Here is an 18,390-nt window from a genome sequence, read left to right on the forward strand (position 1 = left end):
CTTTTGAAAGTGTCTGATTATTTTTTTCTGTTCAGTTATTGCATTCTTTATTTTTAGTATTTCTGTTTGGTTTTTTTTTTTTATTTATTCATGTCAATTTTCTTATTTTTTTTTTCCTGGCTTGTTGTCCAGGTTTCATTTACTTTTCTTTCTCTGTTTTCATGTGATTATCTGAACCTCAAGAGGATTATTCTGAATTCTCCATCTGACACCTTATAGATCATCACTTCTTTTGGGTACATTGCTGGAGCATTGTTGGTTTCTTTTGGTTGTATCTGTTTCCTTCAGTTTCTGCAATCATTGTGAGTTTATGTAGATGCTGCACCTTTGAGGAAATAGCCTCCTCTTCCAGTTTTTGCAAGTGTTCTTTGGTGGTTTAGACCTTTACTACTTAGCATTGCAAATTAAACACTGGACTGTTTTCTTTTCCCATTTTGGAGAAGACTCATAGTGAGCACCAGAACTAAAACATTGGACAGAAACAAACTCATTTCCCTGTAGGTAGGTGGTTCCTAGTTTGGGGAACTTACAGTGAACACAAAATATTAAATGCTGCTGCAAAACTAAATTGCTGCTCTGTTACGTTCCCCTTCTGGGGAATACTTAAATAGTTACTGGAACTTAATGCTGACTTTTTGCTCATTTCCAGACGAGGGAAAGACTGCTTTGGATATCGAGGCCCTGTGGAAAATCTCAACAGAAATTTGGACCTTATTGCATATTGTGCCCCTTGTAGTACCTTGGTGCCAACTGGTCTCTTTAATGTGTTTCTCCTTCTGTTTGTAGTTCAAAGTATTCACCAGGATTCTTTCACCAGTCAGTGTGGTCTACAATCTGTTGTCTGTCCCCAGTTCACTCCAGGTGGGTCAGGCTTTCTGGCATTCCTAGTAGTTCTTGTGGGATAGGACCAAAGTGTGTTTTCTGTGAAGATTCTGAGATGGTAGAGGATGTAGAATGTTCACATCCACTTTCCTCCTCTCACCTTCGAAACTGTGGTTCTGGGGAAGTTTTCTGAGAGTGTTTATGCTTGCTTGGGAGAGAGGAGAGCACAGTCTAAAACAATGATTTTCCTTTCCAGTTGCAGAATGTGGTTTTAATTAGCATTTTATTTGTGACTAATGATATTAAACGTCTTTTCATGTGCTTATTTGCCTCTTTAGTGCATTTTTTGATAATGTGTATATGTGCTTTAGTGAATTGTCTGTGTTTTGCCTAAATTCTAATGAATTGTTTTGAAACTGCTGAGTTTTAAGAGTTCTTTATTGATTCTATTTACTAGTACTTCGTGGGATATGTGGTTTGTGACTGCTTTCTCCCTGTTTGTTTTTTGTCTTTTCATCCACTGAATACTGGGTCTTCTTTAAGTATATTGTGATAATATTACTTTTGATAGTCTATAATTTCATGAATTTGTTTTTCACTTTGATGTCTGGAACATAGTTTTCTTTTTGTTAGCTTTTCCTATGTTTTTAGAGACAAGGTCTTAGTACATTGCCTAGGCTGCTCTTGAACTCCTGGGCCTAGGCAGTCCTCTTGTCTCTCTCTGTTTTTTTATTTTGGAGACAGGATCTCTCTCTGTCGCCCAGGCAGGAGTGCAGTGGTGCAGTCTCCGCTAACTGCAAGCTCTGCCCCCCGGGTTCAAGCAATTCTCCTGCCTCAGCCTCCTGAGCAGCTGGTACTACAGGCATCCACCACTGCATCCAGCTAATTTTTGTATTTTTAGTAGAGACAGGATTTCACTGTGTTAGCCAGGATGGTCTTGACCTCCTGACCTCATGGTCCGCCCGCCTCCAAAGTGATGGGATTACCTACATGAGCCACCATGCCCAGCCTGCCCAGCCTCTGGTGGTTTTTGTTTTGTTTTGTCTTGTTTTGTTTTGAGATGGAGTTTTGCTCTGTCACCCAGGCTGGAGTGCAGTGGCACAATCTCAGCTCACTGCAACCTCCAGCTCCTGAGTTCAAGCAATTCTTGTGCCTCAGCCTCCCGAGTAGCTGGGACTATAGACGGGGGCCCCTCCATGCCCAGTTAATTTTTGTATATTTAGTAGATACGGGGTTTAACTGCGTTGGCCAGACTGTTCTGAAACTCCTGACCTCGTGATCTGTCCACCTCGGCCCTCCAAAGTGTTGGAGTTACAGGCATGAGCCACCACATCCAGCCATTCTCTCTCTATATTTTTAAAGCAGGCCTTCTTGTGTAAGTAGGTGAATGTGCATAGTGAAGTTTCTAGTGGAGTTTGTTGATACTCTCTTTAGGGTTAGGTGAAAGCTGGACATTGTTATCTTTTAGAGCATGAGGGTGTAGTAACTGAGGTGAGTTCCCTTCTGGGCTCTTCTGATGGAAGGGAAGGTTGGGGCAAATCAGAATGCCAACTATGGTCTGCCCAATTCTGCCTGGTTGATGCTAGTAGTATGTAGTGACACAACTTCCTGTTGGGCCTTGCTAACAGGTATTAAAAAAGAGGTTGCAAACTTCCAAATAACTTCAGTGCCCCTGTTCTTTTCTCCCACATAAATAAAGCTTATCTCTCCACAGGGCCCTCTTTATAATATCCTGCTGGGTGAAATGGAGTACTGCCTACTTTTACTAGATAGAGATATACAATTAACTCCAATTTCATTATTTACTGACACCATCTGGTTAGAAAAATTGGAGCACTGCCTGGTTCAAATGACGAAGGTGTAGTACGTCAGCTTTTGGTTCAGCCTTGCCTAAAATACCCTGTAGTGGAATCTTTGTGCCATAATCTGCTTCTACTTTGTAGAGAATGAAAGATTTACTCATCTCTTTGTTGATACTCAGAAGAATCCAGAGTACCAGTTCCCTTTGCCAGCAAAGGTTGGAAGATAAGCTTTTGGCTTGTTCTGCTGACACTGCTCTGCTGGGAAATTGTGGTATGCAGTCTGCTTCCTAGTGGTAATTGGGATAAGAATATCAGTTTCCTTTTTAGCCCTATTGCAGCCGTATTATGTCTGTGCGTGGTAGAGTGTAGGAGAATGCAACTGTACTTTTTTTACCCCGTGGTTTCTGGCATGGTTGTGGATAAGTTTTCAGTTTCTATGCCATTCTTTTCCTGGTGTTTTGGCTAGGAGTAATAGGATTTTTTTAGTGGCCTGGGTTGGAGCCTTCAGCAGTACCCTGTCTGTAACATATAGAAGGCAACAAGGAAAAACGGGCAACTTGCCATATTGTCATTCTTTGAGTTCCAATGTCTGTATGTGTCCTGCTTCTGGTTTTATCTTAAGAATTTTGAGATGGGTCCTGAAGAGTACTCAGTCCTCATACTAGTAATTCCCAAACTCTTAGGTGAGATCTTTAATTCACTGCTCTCTATGTGCATATTTTTCCAGTCTGTTTGATGATAGTAGTTACGGATCTTGGTTTTGTAGACAGTGTTCTCTCTAGTTCTTTCAATAGCTTTTTCCCTGATATTGGTAATTTTCTTAACAAGAGTTTAAACCACTTCAGATCTCTGAAGCTGCCTTTGTAGCTCTCTACTTTTTAGAATTCTGTCTCAAGATCTCTTGGTTAGTTATGTTGGTTTCCTTACACTCACAGATCTAGTTCTTCATCCAAGCAGTCTCCATGGTTTTACCTGCTTTATCTTGTGTCATTGATATTGTCATTACGGAGTTTATATCAGTTGTTTTTACTTTTCATTCAGAGATACTATCTTTCTTAATTGATATACATTATTCAACTTCTCTTTAATGATTCTTTTTTCCCCTTTCAGTTTTTTTGGGAAAACCAAGAAGTCTTTTAGTACCTGTCTTTTAATGTCCTTCTTTATTGAACTTTGTTTTTATTATTTCTTGAAATCACTTCTAGGCAAATGAAGCTAGTTGGATTTCGATGTGTTCATTTTATTCTGTTTTCATACTGCCTTCTACTTATGCTCAGTTTCTATTTCTCATGGCAAGGGTTGAAGTTTTTTGTAAAATAAGGTGTATAGTATGAGCTATTTTTAAGAAAAATATTAAGCAAATTGTAACAAATCTGAGTGGATATTTGAAAATACGTTAGTTATACTTGAATAAGAAGTTTGGAAGATGAATTAGGAAGAAATAGAAAATGTTCTAGGCATATAACATTTTGGCAAGCAAAAGTCTAAATGGTTGACATTTTGTGACAAATATGTTGTTATAATAATTTTCATTTGTTTATGACCATGCATATTTCCTGTTTATTTATATTTTATATTCCTCACACCAACATCTTTTTATGTTATGAATTAATCGATCAAGAGTTGAAATAGTGACATTTATTGAACTACTGTTGTTTCCTAGGTAGAATATAATAGCATTTCTATTAAAAAAAATTGTAGTAGACACAGTTGATATGTTGCTCTTTCTCTCTTTTTAAAACTTTTAGATTTGGGGGCACATGTGAAACTTTGTTACATAGGTAAACTCATGTCACTAGGGCTTGTTCTTCAGATCATTTTATCAGCCAGGTATTCAGCCTGGTACCCAATAGTTATCTTTTCTTCTCTTCTCCCTCCTCCTACCCTCCACTCTCAAGTAGATCCCAGTGTCTCTTGCAGTATTTGAGTTTCTGTTCCTGTTTTAGTTTGGTAAGGATAATAGCCTCCAGCTCCATCCATGTTCCTGCAAGAGACGTGATCTTATTCATTTTTATGGCTGCTTAATGTTCCATGGTGTATATGTACCACATTTTCTTTATTTACTCTTTAATTGCTGGGCATTTAGGTTGATTCCATGTGTTTGCTATTGTGCGTAGTGCTGCAGTGAACATTCACATGCATTTGTCTTTGTGGTACAATGATTAATACTATAAATCATCATTTATACTACTTATATAGTGAGAATATACTCTGGGGGTATATACCCAATAATGGGATTGCTGAATCAAGTGGTAGTTCTGCATGGGTTTAGCTCTTTGAGGAATTGTTATATTGCTTTCCACAATGGTTGAACTAATTTATTTACACTCCCACCAAGGGGGTATAAGTGTTCTCTTTTCTCAGCAATTTTGCCAGCACCTGCTATTTTTTGACTTTTTAATAGTAGCCATTCTGATTGATGTGAGATGGTATCTCATTGTGATTTTGATTTGCTTTTCTCTAATGATCAGTGGTACTGAACTTTTTTTTCTCTATGCTTGTTGACTGCATACATGTCTTTTGAAAAATGTTAGTTTATGTCCTTTGCCCACTTTCTAATGGGGTTGTTTTTGTCTTGTAAATTTAAGTTCCTTATGGAGACCTTTGTCAGATGCATACTTTGAAAAAATAGTTTATTCCATTCTGTAGATTGTCCATTTACTATGCTTGGTTTTCTTACTCTGTTTGTTTTGCTCTGCAGACACTCTTACCTTTAATTTGATCCCCCTTGTCAGGTTTTGCTTTTGTTGCGATTACTTTTGGTGTATTTGTCATGAAATTTTTGCCCATTCCTGTGTCCAGGATGGTATTGCCTAAGCTGTCTTTCAGGGTTTTTTATAGTTTTGTGTGTTGCATTTAAAGTCTTTAATCATCTTTGACTTTTGGTAACTGTAAGCTGGAAGGGGTTCAGTTTTAGCCTTCTGCATATGGCTAGCCAAGTATTGCCTAAGCTGTCTTTCAGGTTTTTATAGTTTTGTGTGTTACATTTGGAGTCTAACCATCTATGACTTTTGTAACTATAAATAGGAAGGGGTTCAGTTTCAGTCTTCTGCATATGGCTAGCCAGTTATCCCTGCACCATTTATTGACTAGGGAGTCTTTTCCCCTTGTTTTTGACAGCTTTTTTGAAGATCTGTTGGCATAGGTGTATGGCTTTATTTCTGGGCTCGCTGTTCTGTTCCATTGGTCTAAACATCTATTTTTGGACCAGTACCATGCGTTTTGGGTAATGTATCCCTGTAATACAGCTTGAAATTGGGTAACATGATGCCTCCAGCTTTGTCTTTTTGCTTAGGATTGTCATAGCTATTTAATGTTGCCCATATTCTCTTTGGCATTCTGTAGTTCTGGTCTTTGTGAGCTTTTGAGTACTTGACATCTAAGTTGGTTTTGAGGTTTCTAGAGAATGCCCAGAAATTCTAGCCTTGCCATGAAAGAAATCCAGGACAGGTGGCCCTGAACGTATACAGTGTGCTTTTCAAAGAATTCTGCTATATTTTGGTGGATGGCCCAATGCTTGTGATCAGATGTCCTTCTCACCAGATGTCCCTGTCAGAGGAAACCCATCTATAAAGACAGTTCCTCACTAGCAATGATTACTCCCAGTTTCTGATATTATGAAGGTGTGAAAGTGGTATGTATTCAGCAGAAGCAGTGAGCTTCAGTTACCCATACAGCCGTTCTGTTGTCCACTTTTAGTACAATATTCAGTAAATTAAATGAGATTTTCAGCACTTTATTATAAAATAAGCTTTGTTTTCAGTGATTTTGCCTGACTATAGGCTAATGCAAATGTGCCTTAGTCTGAGCAATGTGGTGAAACCCTGTCTCTACCAAAATTACTTAGCCAGGCATGGTGGCGTGTGCCTGTGTTCCCAGTCAGTCAGCAGGCTGAGGTGGGAGGATAGCCTGAATCTGGGAAGTCAAGGCTGCAGGAAGCCATGATTGTGCCACTACACTCCAGCTGGTTGACAGAGCAAGACCTTGTCTTAAAAAATAGAATAAAATAAAATAAATAAATAAATGTCCTAATCATGCTTACGGTGGGCCTGGCTAAGCTATGATGCTCAGTAGATTAGGTGCATTAAATGTGTTGCCACACTTTCAACTTATCATGGTTTACTGGGACATAACCCCATCATAAGCCATGGAGCATCTGTTCTGGCAGAAGCCTTGTGGCTCTTACTTAACCAGGGTCTAGTTTATTCCTACCAAGACAGACATCTCTAGGAGAGTTTTGACAGGAGGAGAGTTTGGTTTGGATTAACAGTCAGGTGAGACAGAGGGTGGTGCACCACAATACAAATGAAATAACAGAAGTAGTGTATTACAGGGAAGAGATAGCTTGCCTTGCAGGTATGTGGAAAGGGGGAACTCTCTGGGATGCTCAATCCAGTGGAGACAGTGTGAGGGAACTATGGGCCGAAGCCTTTATTAGGACTCCGGGTATTACCCCAGCAGGTTTCCCTCAGTGATTCTAATTGGTGGGTTTAGAGCAAGTTACAGGAGTTCAGGGTGTGACTGAGAGGTGGTGGTGGTGGCATATCTGTGTCATCCTTGTAGGTTGTAAGGGTTGGTGGGGTAAATCAAGTAGGTTGTGTCTAGCTCTTCCACAGGGAAGTGGTAACCAGGAGGCAATTGCTTAAGGCAGATATCTAGATTAACTATATTGAGGAACTGGAAGAGGGAGAAATTAGAAACTGTGTCAAGGGCAACTAAGTCCTGCTTCTAATATGAAAAAGTTCTGCTTATATTCAAAATGGATGCCAAGGCAACCTAAAATTATAATTTACTGCAGGAATCCATCTCCCTGTTTCATGCTGCAAAAAGAATTAGTGACGTCTAAAAACCTAAAAATGTAATGGCTAGATGACTTTTCTGAGTTTAAAATACTGTTTTTAACACATATTGAGAATCATGTGTAGATTTCTATTGTATATTGAAAGAGGGGGATCTGTCAGTGTTGCAGTGAATACATACCATGTAATAATTGTGTGCTCATCCAGCAGTTAGAATGGCGATCATTAAAAAGTCAGGAAACATGTGCTAGAGAGGATGTGGAGAAATTAGGAACACTTTTGCACTGTTGGTGGGACTGTAAACTAGTTCAACCATTGTGGAAGTCAGTGTGGCGATTCCTCAGGGATCTAGAACTAGAAATACCATTTGACCCAGCCATCCCATTACTGGGTACATACCCAAAGGATTATAAATCATGCTGCTATAAAGACACATACACATGTATGTTTATTGCGGCACTATTCACAGTAGCAAACACTTGGAACCAACCCAAATCTCCATTAATGATAGACTGGATTAAGAAAATGTGTCACATATACACCATGGAATACTATGCAGCCATAAAAAAGGATGAGTTCATGTCCTTTGTAGGGCCATGGATGAAGCTGGAAACCATCATTCTCAGCAAACTATCGCAAGGACAAAAAACCAAACACCGTATGTTCTCACTCATAGGTGGGAACAATGAGAACACTTGGACACAGGAAGGGGAACATCACACACCAGGGCCTGTTGTGGGGTGGGGGAGGGGGGAGGGATAGCATTAGGAGATATACCTAATGTAAGTGACGAGTTAATGGGTGCAGCACACCAACATGGCACATGTATACATACGTAACAAACCTGCATGTTGTGCGCATGTACCCTAGAACTTAAACTATAAAAAGAAAATTGGGTGCTCATCATGAAACAAGTGGAGATTATCACAGTGAACTGAAAACTGAAGAGAACTGTTTAATATTTGAGCATTTCTAACTCAAAAATCTAAAATTTAAAATGCGCTCCATAAATTGAAAACTTAAAAATTTCACAGCCAGCCTCATGTGATGTGTCCTAGTCCAAGTGCAGGTGCATAGAACATAGTTTATTCACCATCCCCAAGGGAAGAAGACACTCTCAGGTCCCTTCAGCTGTTACATACTTTTTCCATCCATGCCAGATAAACCCAGATAAGCAAGGCCACAAAGGGTAATAAAATGACACTTGTGTAGCCTGAATGTGCCAATGGCAGGATCTCCACAATGCCCCACATGGGGCCCAAACCTCTATGCACTGTTTTTTGCTTGTTGTCTGCTTAGTGATGTAAAGAGACTGTATCAGAAAAGTCCTGCAGATAACCTTATGGGTAAAAATGGTAAGAAAAAGAGGAAGCATTTGTGTTTATAGCACATAAAGTCAAACATAGAGAAACTGAACTGTGATGTAAGTGTGAAACATTTATAGAAGAGCATATAGCATTGGAATGACCGCCAGTGTGACTTGAAGAAACAGAAGGATAAACTGTTGAAGTTCTGTGTGGAAAGGATGAACTGAAGTTAATGAGAAATAGGAAAACAGTGTGTAAAGCTAAAAACATAGATTTTGACTGTGTATTGAAAGAGGGGATCCGTCAGTGTTGCATTGAATACATGCCACATAATAATAGTGTGTTCATGAAACAAGTGGCTGTTATCGCAGTAAACTGAAAACTGAAGAGAACGGTTGAATATTCAACAAGCTAGTTGCAGAGGTTTAAAAATAACTGTGCTGACATGTGCTAATGTGACAAGCATGCATAAATCTGAACTTATGTGGTAGGCAAAAGCTTGTGTACTGTGTTCAGGGAGTGAATTTCTTACCAGTTCATTATTATACTAACAGAAAGGCATGGATTACCAGCAACATCTTTTCTGATTCGTTTCATAAATATTTTGTACTAGCTGCTTGTACTCATTGCAGGAAGCTGGACTGGTTGACATCTGCTCTGCTCATCCTTCAGCTGAAATTTTACTCAGAAATAATCTTTTTGCCATGTCCTTTTCTCCAAATGTGACTTCATTAATTCAACCATGTGAGCAGGGTATCTTTATATCAATAAAGACTAAATATAAAAATTCTTCATGAATAGCATGCTAGCATGAATGAACAGAGATGTGAGTGTGGCAGGTCTTCAGAAGGAGTTAGCATGAAGAATGATGCTGTATATGCTATTGCTTGTATTTGGAATGCAGTGACTAAAGATATCATTGTCTTAATGTCTGGCACAGCTATGCTCTGTGACCGTGTTCAGTGATGACGATAAACAAGGTGGTAATTTTGAAGGATTTTCTATGTCAAGTAAGAAAAAAATGACATCTCTCTTCCTTAAATACACAAAATAAAGCTAGAAGAAATATATATCAAGACTTTAACATTAATAATTAGGCCCTAGTTGTTCTTTTAACAATTGTGAAATAGCCAGAATAGTCTGGTTGAATTAAGGTGATTGTGATAATAGTGATAATGAAGGTGATGTTTTTAAGACTGCAGGGAAGGTGCCTACAGACAATGTGATGAAAATGCCTGATGGACTTATTGAAGGACTAGGACAGCAGACATTCATAACAAGAACTCATGTCAGGTTATAAAATGAAAGAGATATCCAAGGCAAAAGCCATTGTGAATCAGGCAGATAATTCTGCAGAAACATTTAACAAGCCATTCAGGCCATGCATGGGGGCTCATGCCTGTAATCCCATGAGTGTGGTGTGGTGGTGGGTGCTTGTAGTCCCAGGTACTCAGGAGACTGAGGCAGGATAATTGCTTGAACCCTGGAGGCAGAGGTTGCAGTGAGCTTAGGTCATGCCACTGCACTAAAGCCTGGGTGACAAAGTGAGAACCCGTATCAAAAAATAATAATAAATAAATAAATAATGCAGTGTGTACAGTAAATTTTTCATCAAAATACGGCATCATAGGTGGAGACTGAAAACCTGCTGTTCTGTTGTTGTTCTTGTTGTTGTTGCAGTTTATCAGCTGATACAGGTACATTCATTCATCTCAATGACAGGAATGCAACCTGACAAATTTGTTTTTAGGCAGTTGCAACATTGTGTGAACATCATATGGTGTACTTACAGAAACCCAAATGATGCAGCTTATTACACAGCTTTGCTGAATGGTGTAGACTCTAGCTCATAGGCTACAAACCTGTGTAGCATGTTACTGTACTGAATACTATAACTAATTATAACACAATGGTGTTTGTATATCTACACATAGAAAAGCTCAGTAAAAATCAATTATTATAGTCCTGTGGGACCACTGTTGTATATATATATTGTCTGTCATTAACAAGGCCCATGACTGTATGCTACCATGCTGTTCAGTTACCCAGACACTGTTTTCTCTCTGTATAATCTTGTGTCATATTTTTTACTGTTTTAAACACTTATGTGTGAATTAGTGTAAGAAAATGATTGCTTCTCAGTGGCATATGTAAATTCCTGATTAGGAATAGATGGTGATGCCAAACAACCACAGATTGCACTCTTAGGTGGCTGAAATTGTGACACCTTTGCTTTCAGATGGTTCAGTATACAAAAACTTTGTTTCATACTCAAAATTATTAAACGTTTTGTACACAGTTACCTTCAGGCTATGTGTATAAGCTATATATAAAACAAATGAATTTTGTGTTTAAACTTGAGTTCCATCCCCAAGGTATCTATGTATACGCAAGTACTTAAAACCCAGAAAATTTGGAAATTTGGAACACCTAGTCTCAAGTATTTTGGATAAGGGATGAACAATCTGTACTAACATTTAGTAGAGGGTGATGCTGTGCATTAAAAAAAAAAAGGTAACTACCTTTTTTGTAACATTGAATGGCAAATTGATTCCAATTTTCAAAATGGAGATAACTTGAGAAAAAGTAGAGAAGAATATTGTAATATATGGTAAAATATTCAGAACTTAAAACATCTCATTACATGACTTCTTATTAATATATGCAATAGTAATAGATATAAAATCTGTTATAAAGGTTGTTTTGTGTTTTATATTAACAGAATGCTGCGTTTTTATATGGCCTTGGTTTGGTCTACTTCTACTACAATGCATTTCATTGGTAAGTTGACTTATACCATTTATTTCCAGTAAATGGTGATTTTAATGTCTGTAACCATACATTTCCAGTAGTATCACTTATTTTACGGCAGTTTCTAATCAAGTTCAGCCCATCATTCTTTCATCTTGGCCAGTAACTGGTAACTTGATTATAAACTGCCCTGCTCCTATTTTATGTTTTACCCAATTTGAGTGCTGTGACAGTCCGAAGGAAGATAATAACTACGTGATCAAGATTTGCAATGTGTAGGTTGCCGTAATGTTTATTACCAATTCTTAAATATGCACTGACAGCTATTTGACATGTTTTCCCACAGGTGAATATTTAACTTTAACCTGGATAGCTTTTCCTGCCATCTGTTTTTCTTCCTTCTCTGCCTTTGGGCATTTAATTACATCAAGTCTGGAAATAATTGTTTGTTACTAAGCGTTAAGATTCTATAATGATTTTTTTCATGAATAATATACATTGTTTTAAGAGATCTTAAACTTAATTCACTAACCGTCTTGTATAATCCGTCATAGATATGTTAGCTCTTGGTCACTGTTATTTAACCATTTATTTAGTGGTATAAGCAGACCTGATGTCTGGGTCCCCAGTCTAATAATTTAAACAAAATTCCTACTGAAACCAAAAAATGCATATTTTCTGCATATTTTGGCATTGGAATCGAAAGGCAGAAAAACTTTGCATTGGAACAGAAAAACTTTCTGTTCAGTTATCATTGGGAAGGGTACTGACAAAGGATCCTTTGGGTGCCGCTTCACAAGACCTGTTTGTCTGGCAGGGCCTCTGCTCAAGTTTGGTTCCTGATGGCTGGACTGGCTCTGCCCAGTTGGCCCTGCAGGCTGTGCTTGGCTCATGGTACCCGCCCAGATTTCACACCCACCAGTGGGGAGCCAGGTGCAGAGTGGCAAGACCTATGTGAGCCAGTGGGCATGGGGTCTGGCCATGGCATACAGTCAGGTGTGCCGGCAGGTTGGGCAACTCCAGGTGCTGGCACATGGGTGAGCTCTGCGCAAGTCTGTGGCTGGACCAACGGTGCCTTCAGCGGCTTCCGCCTTGGGTGCTGGCAACTGGACTAGAGGAACACCGTGGTGCTGAAAATATTCGGAGATGCCAAAAACCACAAGGCCCCAAAGGGGGTGTTACAGTTTGTTACAGCTCTGGCTTGGGGAGTCCTGGTGTCTGAGCCCCCACGAAGTGTTACAGTACATTCATATTACCACTCCCTCATTCGTATTACCGCTCCCTCACCAAGTCCACACACTTCCAGCGAACGGGGTTGTGTGTCTCCCAGTTGGTTCAGTCCCATTACCTGGCTTAAGTCGACGGCTCCTGGGCTGGCCTGGCACCCTGCTGCTTCCTGTCACATGGTGCAGCCACCCGGTGTGGATAGAGGGCAGGAGGGCTACAGTGTTGCAGTCACTTTATGCCCTGCCCTTTGGTGGGTACTGGGTTCTTGTTCTAGGTCCAAGAAGAATGAGCTAACATGGACAACTAGAGGGTGAGCAAGGCAGAAAAGTTTTACTGAGGAACAGAACAGCTCTCAGCTGAGAGGGGACCTGAAGTGGGTAGCCCCTACCCAAAGGTGGATAGTGCTAAAGTATGGCTGAGTCTGGGGTTTGTGTGGGCTCAGAATGGGGGAGTGCATGCTGATTGGTCCAAGATGGGCCTGGAAAAAGCACCTTTTGGCTGGCTAAAAGTTGTCAAGGAAGTTCTCACTCTGGGTCACAGACTCTACCTGTAACTGGCAGCCCAGTTTTCAGGTTTCAGGCTTTCTTTGGCTTGAATGTCAGGTTTCACTGGGGACCTGCCCCTGTCTGCCCAGGGCAGTGATAACACTGGTAAAGAATTTAGGGGGCATGTATTCAAAAGTAAGGATGTAAGTTGTAGTTAGTAGAATAATTTATTATGCTTTGCCCCATGTAAAGATGGTTATTTTAATCAGTATTTTAAATTATTTCTCTGGGCATATAGATAAAATCATTTTAGCCAGAATTTACTTAGGTGAAATCCAGTGTAAAACTAGTGACAAGGAAACTGTATTCCTATACAGTTTAGGGAAATAAACTGTGTGCATCATGTTGATTACATGTGCATCATGTGATTAGTGTGCATCATGTTGATTAATTTTCATATAATTGTGATAACTCATGTTCTCCCATAGATTGAAGATAAGAACGTAAAATCACTAGACAGATAAAGCTAGCATAGATACAAAATAGTGATTGCTTTAATATATATGTCACTAACGCTAAGCAAAAGATTAATGTGTTGTCTTTAAGTGATGTCTGTATAACTCCCCAAACCCCCTACCTTTTAAAATGCTTAATCTTGGAATTAATGGATATGGAATATACATAATTTTAGAAGTAGGAAATTAGTTATCAGACTAACCTATTAGGGGCACGTGTAGTATCCTATATCCCATTTTGTCATATTACTGATATCTGTATCTTTTTATACTGTATAGAAAATGTCATTTGTATTAGAAACACTTAAGATTCTAAATTGTTACTTTCAAAGTATTTGGAGAATAGTTTAGATTCAAGCAGATTTTTGCTCGTATTTATTTTTGAGGAAGTTATCATTTACATAATTCAAGCAGTAAAAATATTCAAAATACACTCACTGTTAAAAAGAAAAGCTCTACTTATCTGTGGATTTTCTTTATTGGAGAGACCCATTTAAAAAAGAAACAGTAATTAAGACAGTATGATAGCATTTGAACAAAGGTGGATTGATAGACTAATCAACACTGAATTAGATTGGAGAACCCAGAAACAGTCCCACATGAACATGAGTACTTGATTTATATCAAAGGTAACACCATATTGCTCTGGAATTAGAATAGTCTGCTCCACAAATTATGCTAGACTATAGGAAATCTATGTGGAAAAAATAAAAATTGATCCCCTATCCATGTTATTACACATACTTAGAATGGTAGTAGATAATGGCAAACAGGCCAGGTGTTTGCCTGTAATTTCAGCTCTTTGGGAGGCTGGTGCAGGAGGATCCCTTGAGCCCAGAAGTTCATGACCATCCAGGACATCAAAGAGAGATCCTCTCTGTACAAAAAATGAAAAAATTAGCTAGGAGTGTTGGCATGAGCCTGTGGTTCCAGCTACTCAGAAGGCTGAAGTAAGAGGATTGCTTGAACCCAGGAGGTCCAGGCTGCAGTGAGCTGTGATTTTCCTGCTACACTCCAGCATGGGTGACAGATTGAGACCTTGTCATTTACAACAAAAGAGTATACCAAAAGTGAAAGGCAGAAATAAAGTTTTAAAAAGTTGGCTTATATGAAGCTGAATAGAAGAAGAATTAACACCTTCACTTTCTCACCTTTTCACATTTTCCTGCTGTTCTTCCTTGAATGTTTCAGAAAGATTTGTAGTAATTTCCACTGAATTTTTTTCTTGAACCTTTAGATATTTTTGAATAGTTGATGGAATTGAGAACAAAAGGATTATGCGCTTTCTTATCCCTTTCTAATCTTTTCTGTTCATTCATACTGTTTTTTATAAAGTTGGTACTTTCAATAGAATTAAATAACCAGAATGTTTCCTATACTATCAAGTGAGATATATGTAAGTATTAAAAATCACAGTTTCTTATGTTTTTATTTTTTTCAGGGCAATTAAAGCATTTCAAGATGTCCTTTATGTTGACCCCAGCTTTTGTCGAGCCAAGGAAATTCATTTACGACTTGGGCTCATGTTCAAAGTGAACACGGACTACAAGTCTAGTTTAAAGGTAGGTGGTTGAGATTTTTCCCACATACACAATTTCGTATGTGTGTGCGCGCACGCACATGTGCGCATGCACACTTTAATGTCACTGAGAAGCGTTGGAATTTAGTGTTATGAGAATCTTAGAAAATTGAGGATATGACCTAAAGGGTTAAAATAAGGTTGGAACTGAGTTTCAGGATATAAAATGAATACCAAGACTTGCAAGATAACTTTAACACCTTAAAGTTTTTGTTTTGTTTAATTTTAAAAGTTTTTATGTAATCAGGAGATGGTGAAGGTTTTGATTTCCTTTGAGCATCAACATTATTTTGTGTGTCTGCCACCAAAGAGAGAGAGAACAGGCCAGTTAGTGATGTCATACCAGTGATTTAACTATTGATTATTGTTTTGTATAGGTCTTATTAGAAATGTACACCTATTATAGCAAAACATGTATCATAGCAAAGTTGTTTAATATAATATTCGCTCTAAGGCTTTTGGACTGCCAGTTGCTAAATAAACAGTTTTTGGGTAATATGCAGATTTTTGGGAAAAATTACATTATTGTTTAAATATCTTAATTCTGTGGAAACTTGATTTCTCAAATTTTTTTTACTTTTTTGCTATGTGAAGCTATTTTGTTTTCCAAGACTTTAATGAAAATAAGTCTTCCCTTTAAGTTAAAAGCATTGTTTTTTGAAAGAATTATAGCTTCTGGAGAAAATAATAAGGTTTGTGATTTTATGCGTATTAAGAATGTTTCTCCTTTTCCAGATACAGATCTTTTGTAGATTATCTTAATTTTACAGGTGGAGGGTATTTATGTAACTTAACAATAGGATTTACTTTGAACTCACTAACACAGAAATATTAAAGGAATGCTTTTTAAAAACTGTGTTGTTTGGGGTTCCCCAAACCACCCTCAAGTTCAGTGATTTGTTAGAGGGACTTAACCCAGATAACAGTTATACTCATGGTTACAGTTTATTACAGTGAAAGAATACACGTTTAAATTATCAAAGGAAAAGACATGTAAGGGCAGAGTCTAGGAGAGAGAACCAGCTGCAAGATTTCATTTGTCCTCTTTTGTTGTACATCTGTGAGCTGCAGTTGATTCTCCCTGCAGCAAGTTAGGAAAACATAGACAGAATATTGTCCACCAGAGGAACTCAGTGACTGTTGCTTTTCAGAGTTTTTACTAGGATTTGATCTTGTAGCTGTGAAGGACCTGCCTACTAAGCTACCTTAGTAGCTTAGTCTCCAGTGCCTACAGAGAGAGGTCTGATACCATGTTGCCCCAGGCCTCTGCCATAAATCAATTGTTAGCATAACTATCTGGGATGAACCAAAACCCCAGATAAATAAAGACACTCTTGTCAAACTAGATATTCCAAGGACTTCAGAAATTACTGCGAGGAGCTTGTCAAGATTCATACCTTTCTTTGAATGTGCTTGTCTGTGCAACGCAGACTTGCTGAATTAATTAATGCCTTATTGCATGTCGTTCTTAACTCAATTATGCCTTAATTGTTTTAAAGTTTACAGTTATGTGGACTGTTTCTGCTATTTATGTTTTTTACAGTATGATGCTGATGGAACATAGTCAACCCAAAACATTAAAATCATTGCAAGTAAACTACATAAATAACTTAGATTTCACACTACTCAGAAAAAAGTGGAGCTGAGGAGTCCCTAAGTCCAAGGTTAAGTGCAGTTGATGTGGAAAAATAGAATAGAATTTTTCAGTCTTTCTGAAATTTTCAAATTTTCAATTTTTCTCACATTCAGAGTAACATTTACAAATTGCTTACCATTTGAGATACCTGTGGATTTGAAATTGAAAATAAGTACAGCTATGCCACTTTGTAGATTTTAATCCTCTCTGCACATTATATGTGTGTACACACACACACATAAAGTCTGTAAAAGGCTCTAAGATGTTTTACAGCAGAAAATAAATATGGTAAAATTTTCTCAGAACATATTAACAGATAACTCATTCCTATATGTGCTTTTCTTTGCTTAGTCATATGTAAAGGGTAGCAAACCCTTCAAGTAAGGTTGGTTTTAGCAAAAAATGTCTTAGATATATGCTGTTTTCTTTGTTTTTGCCCATCTTTCATTTTTTTTAAACACTCAACAAGTTTTTGATGTTTATTTCATTTGTATAGCATTAAAAAGTTTTGGGATGTTTTCAACATTAATCTTCTCTTAGTGTGAATATCTTGCTTGATTTTTATCTCATCCTGAAATTTTATTTCTTAAGTTTTCCCTCATAATCAAAATACTCCTTGTCTATTTTTGAGATTGTTATAGGCATCGATAGTTTAACTGAGGAAGAGATATTTCTGTATATTGCTGTAAGTACTTGGCATTTAAAATGATTAAAGGTGTGAGTTAGAATGAATATCTCCCTTTTCAAAGTTTCCAGTTTTCTTTAGTTGGTTAGTAATTTATATAGCTAAAGATGGAATCTATCATGATATTTGTATAACAGCAAGGTGTTTTCCTGGCAAAGTGTACTCAGAGAGACACTTTGGGCTTTACTTTTATAAATTCCAACTCAAAAATTACTAACTCATAATAGGAAGTCCAGGCTTCAAGGTTAGTTGATTCAGATACACAGATACCTCATCAAAGATCCATATTCACTTTTGTTCTCTGTTGGATTTTTCCATGTTTAGTAGAAGATACTTACCAGGTGTAATTAAAATGACTTTTTTTTTCATATTTTCATAGGGACATTATAGAGTAATGACTTAGATGCTTAGTAATATTGGTAATAACTAACTGCTCAATAAATATATGATTTATCATTCTTACCTTGATTTAGAGTATGGAAAAGGGTAAAATTTCCATTGCTGTCTTCAAAAATGAGTAGTAACTTTGTGAAAAGCCTCCAAAGTTTGCCTTGCCTATCATTTGCCAGAAATACACTATGTGCTCATTAAGTTATTTCCTATCAGAGGGCTAATATTATTCACAGTCTCATTCTTGAGTAAGGTTTAGTTCTCCAAGAGGGTTACAGAATGGATATATTGTGATGGAGAACAGAATTTAAGTTCATTACAGTTCATGAGTTCTCTACTTCATTTTCTTCCCTTAGTTCCATGAAAGAGTATATATGATATTTCTAAATGCT

General features: G+C 37.9%; 1 protein-coding gene across 25 annotated transcripts in view; it reads left to right on the plus strand.

The window, feature by feature from the left end:
- The window catches only part of UTY (ubiquitously transcribed tetratricopeptide repeat containing, Y-linked), a 245,450-nt gene that overhangs the window by 54,566 nt on the left and 172,494 nt on the right, over window positions 1-18,390 (plus strand). For all 25 annotated transcript variants that reach the window (XM_055377186.2, XM_055377177.2, XM_055377188.2 and 22 more), the window contains exons 5-6: window positions 11,453-11,511; window positions 15,150-15,270. In XM_055377186.2, coding sequence (XP_055233161.1) covers window positions 11,453-11,511; window positions 15,150-15,270 — 180 coding nt within the window. The remainder of the gene's footprint in view (window positions 1-11,452; window positions 11,512-15,149; window positions 15,271-18,390) is intronic.

This window comes from Gorilla gorilla, chromosome Y (assembly GCF_029281585.2).
Source record: "Gorilla gorilla gorilla isolate KB3781 chromosome Y, NHGRI_mGorGor1-v2.1_pri, whole genome shotgun sequence".
NCBI classification, from domain to species: domain Eukaryota; kingdom Metazoa; phylum Chordata; class Mammalia; order Primates; family Hominidae; genus Gorilla; species Gorilla gorilla.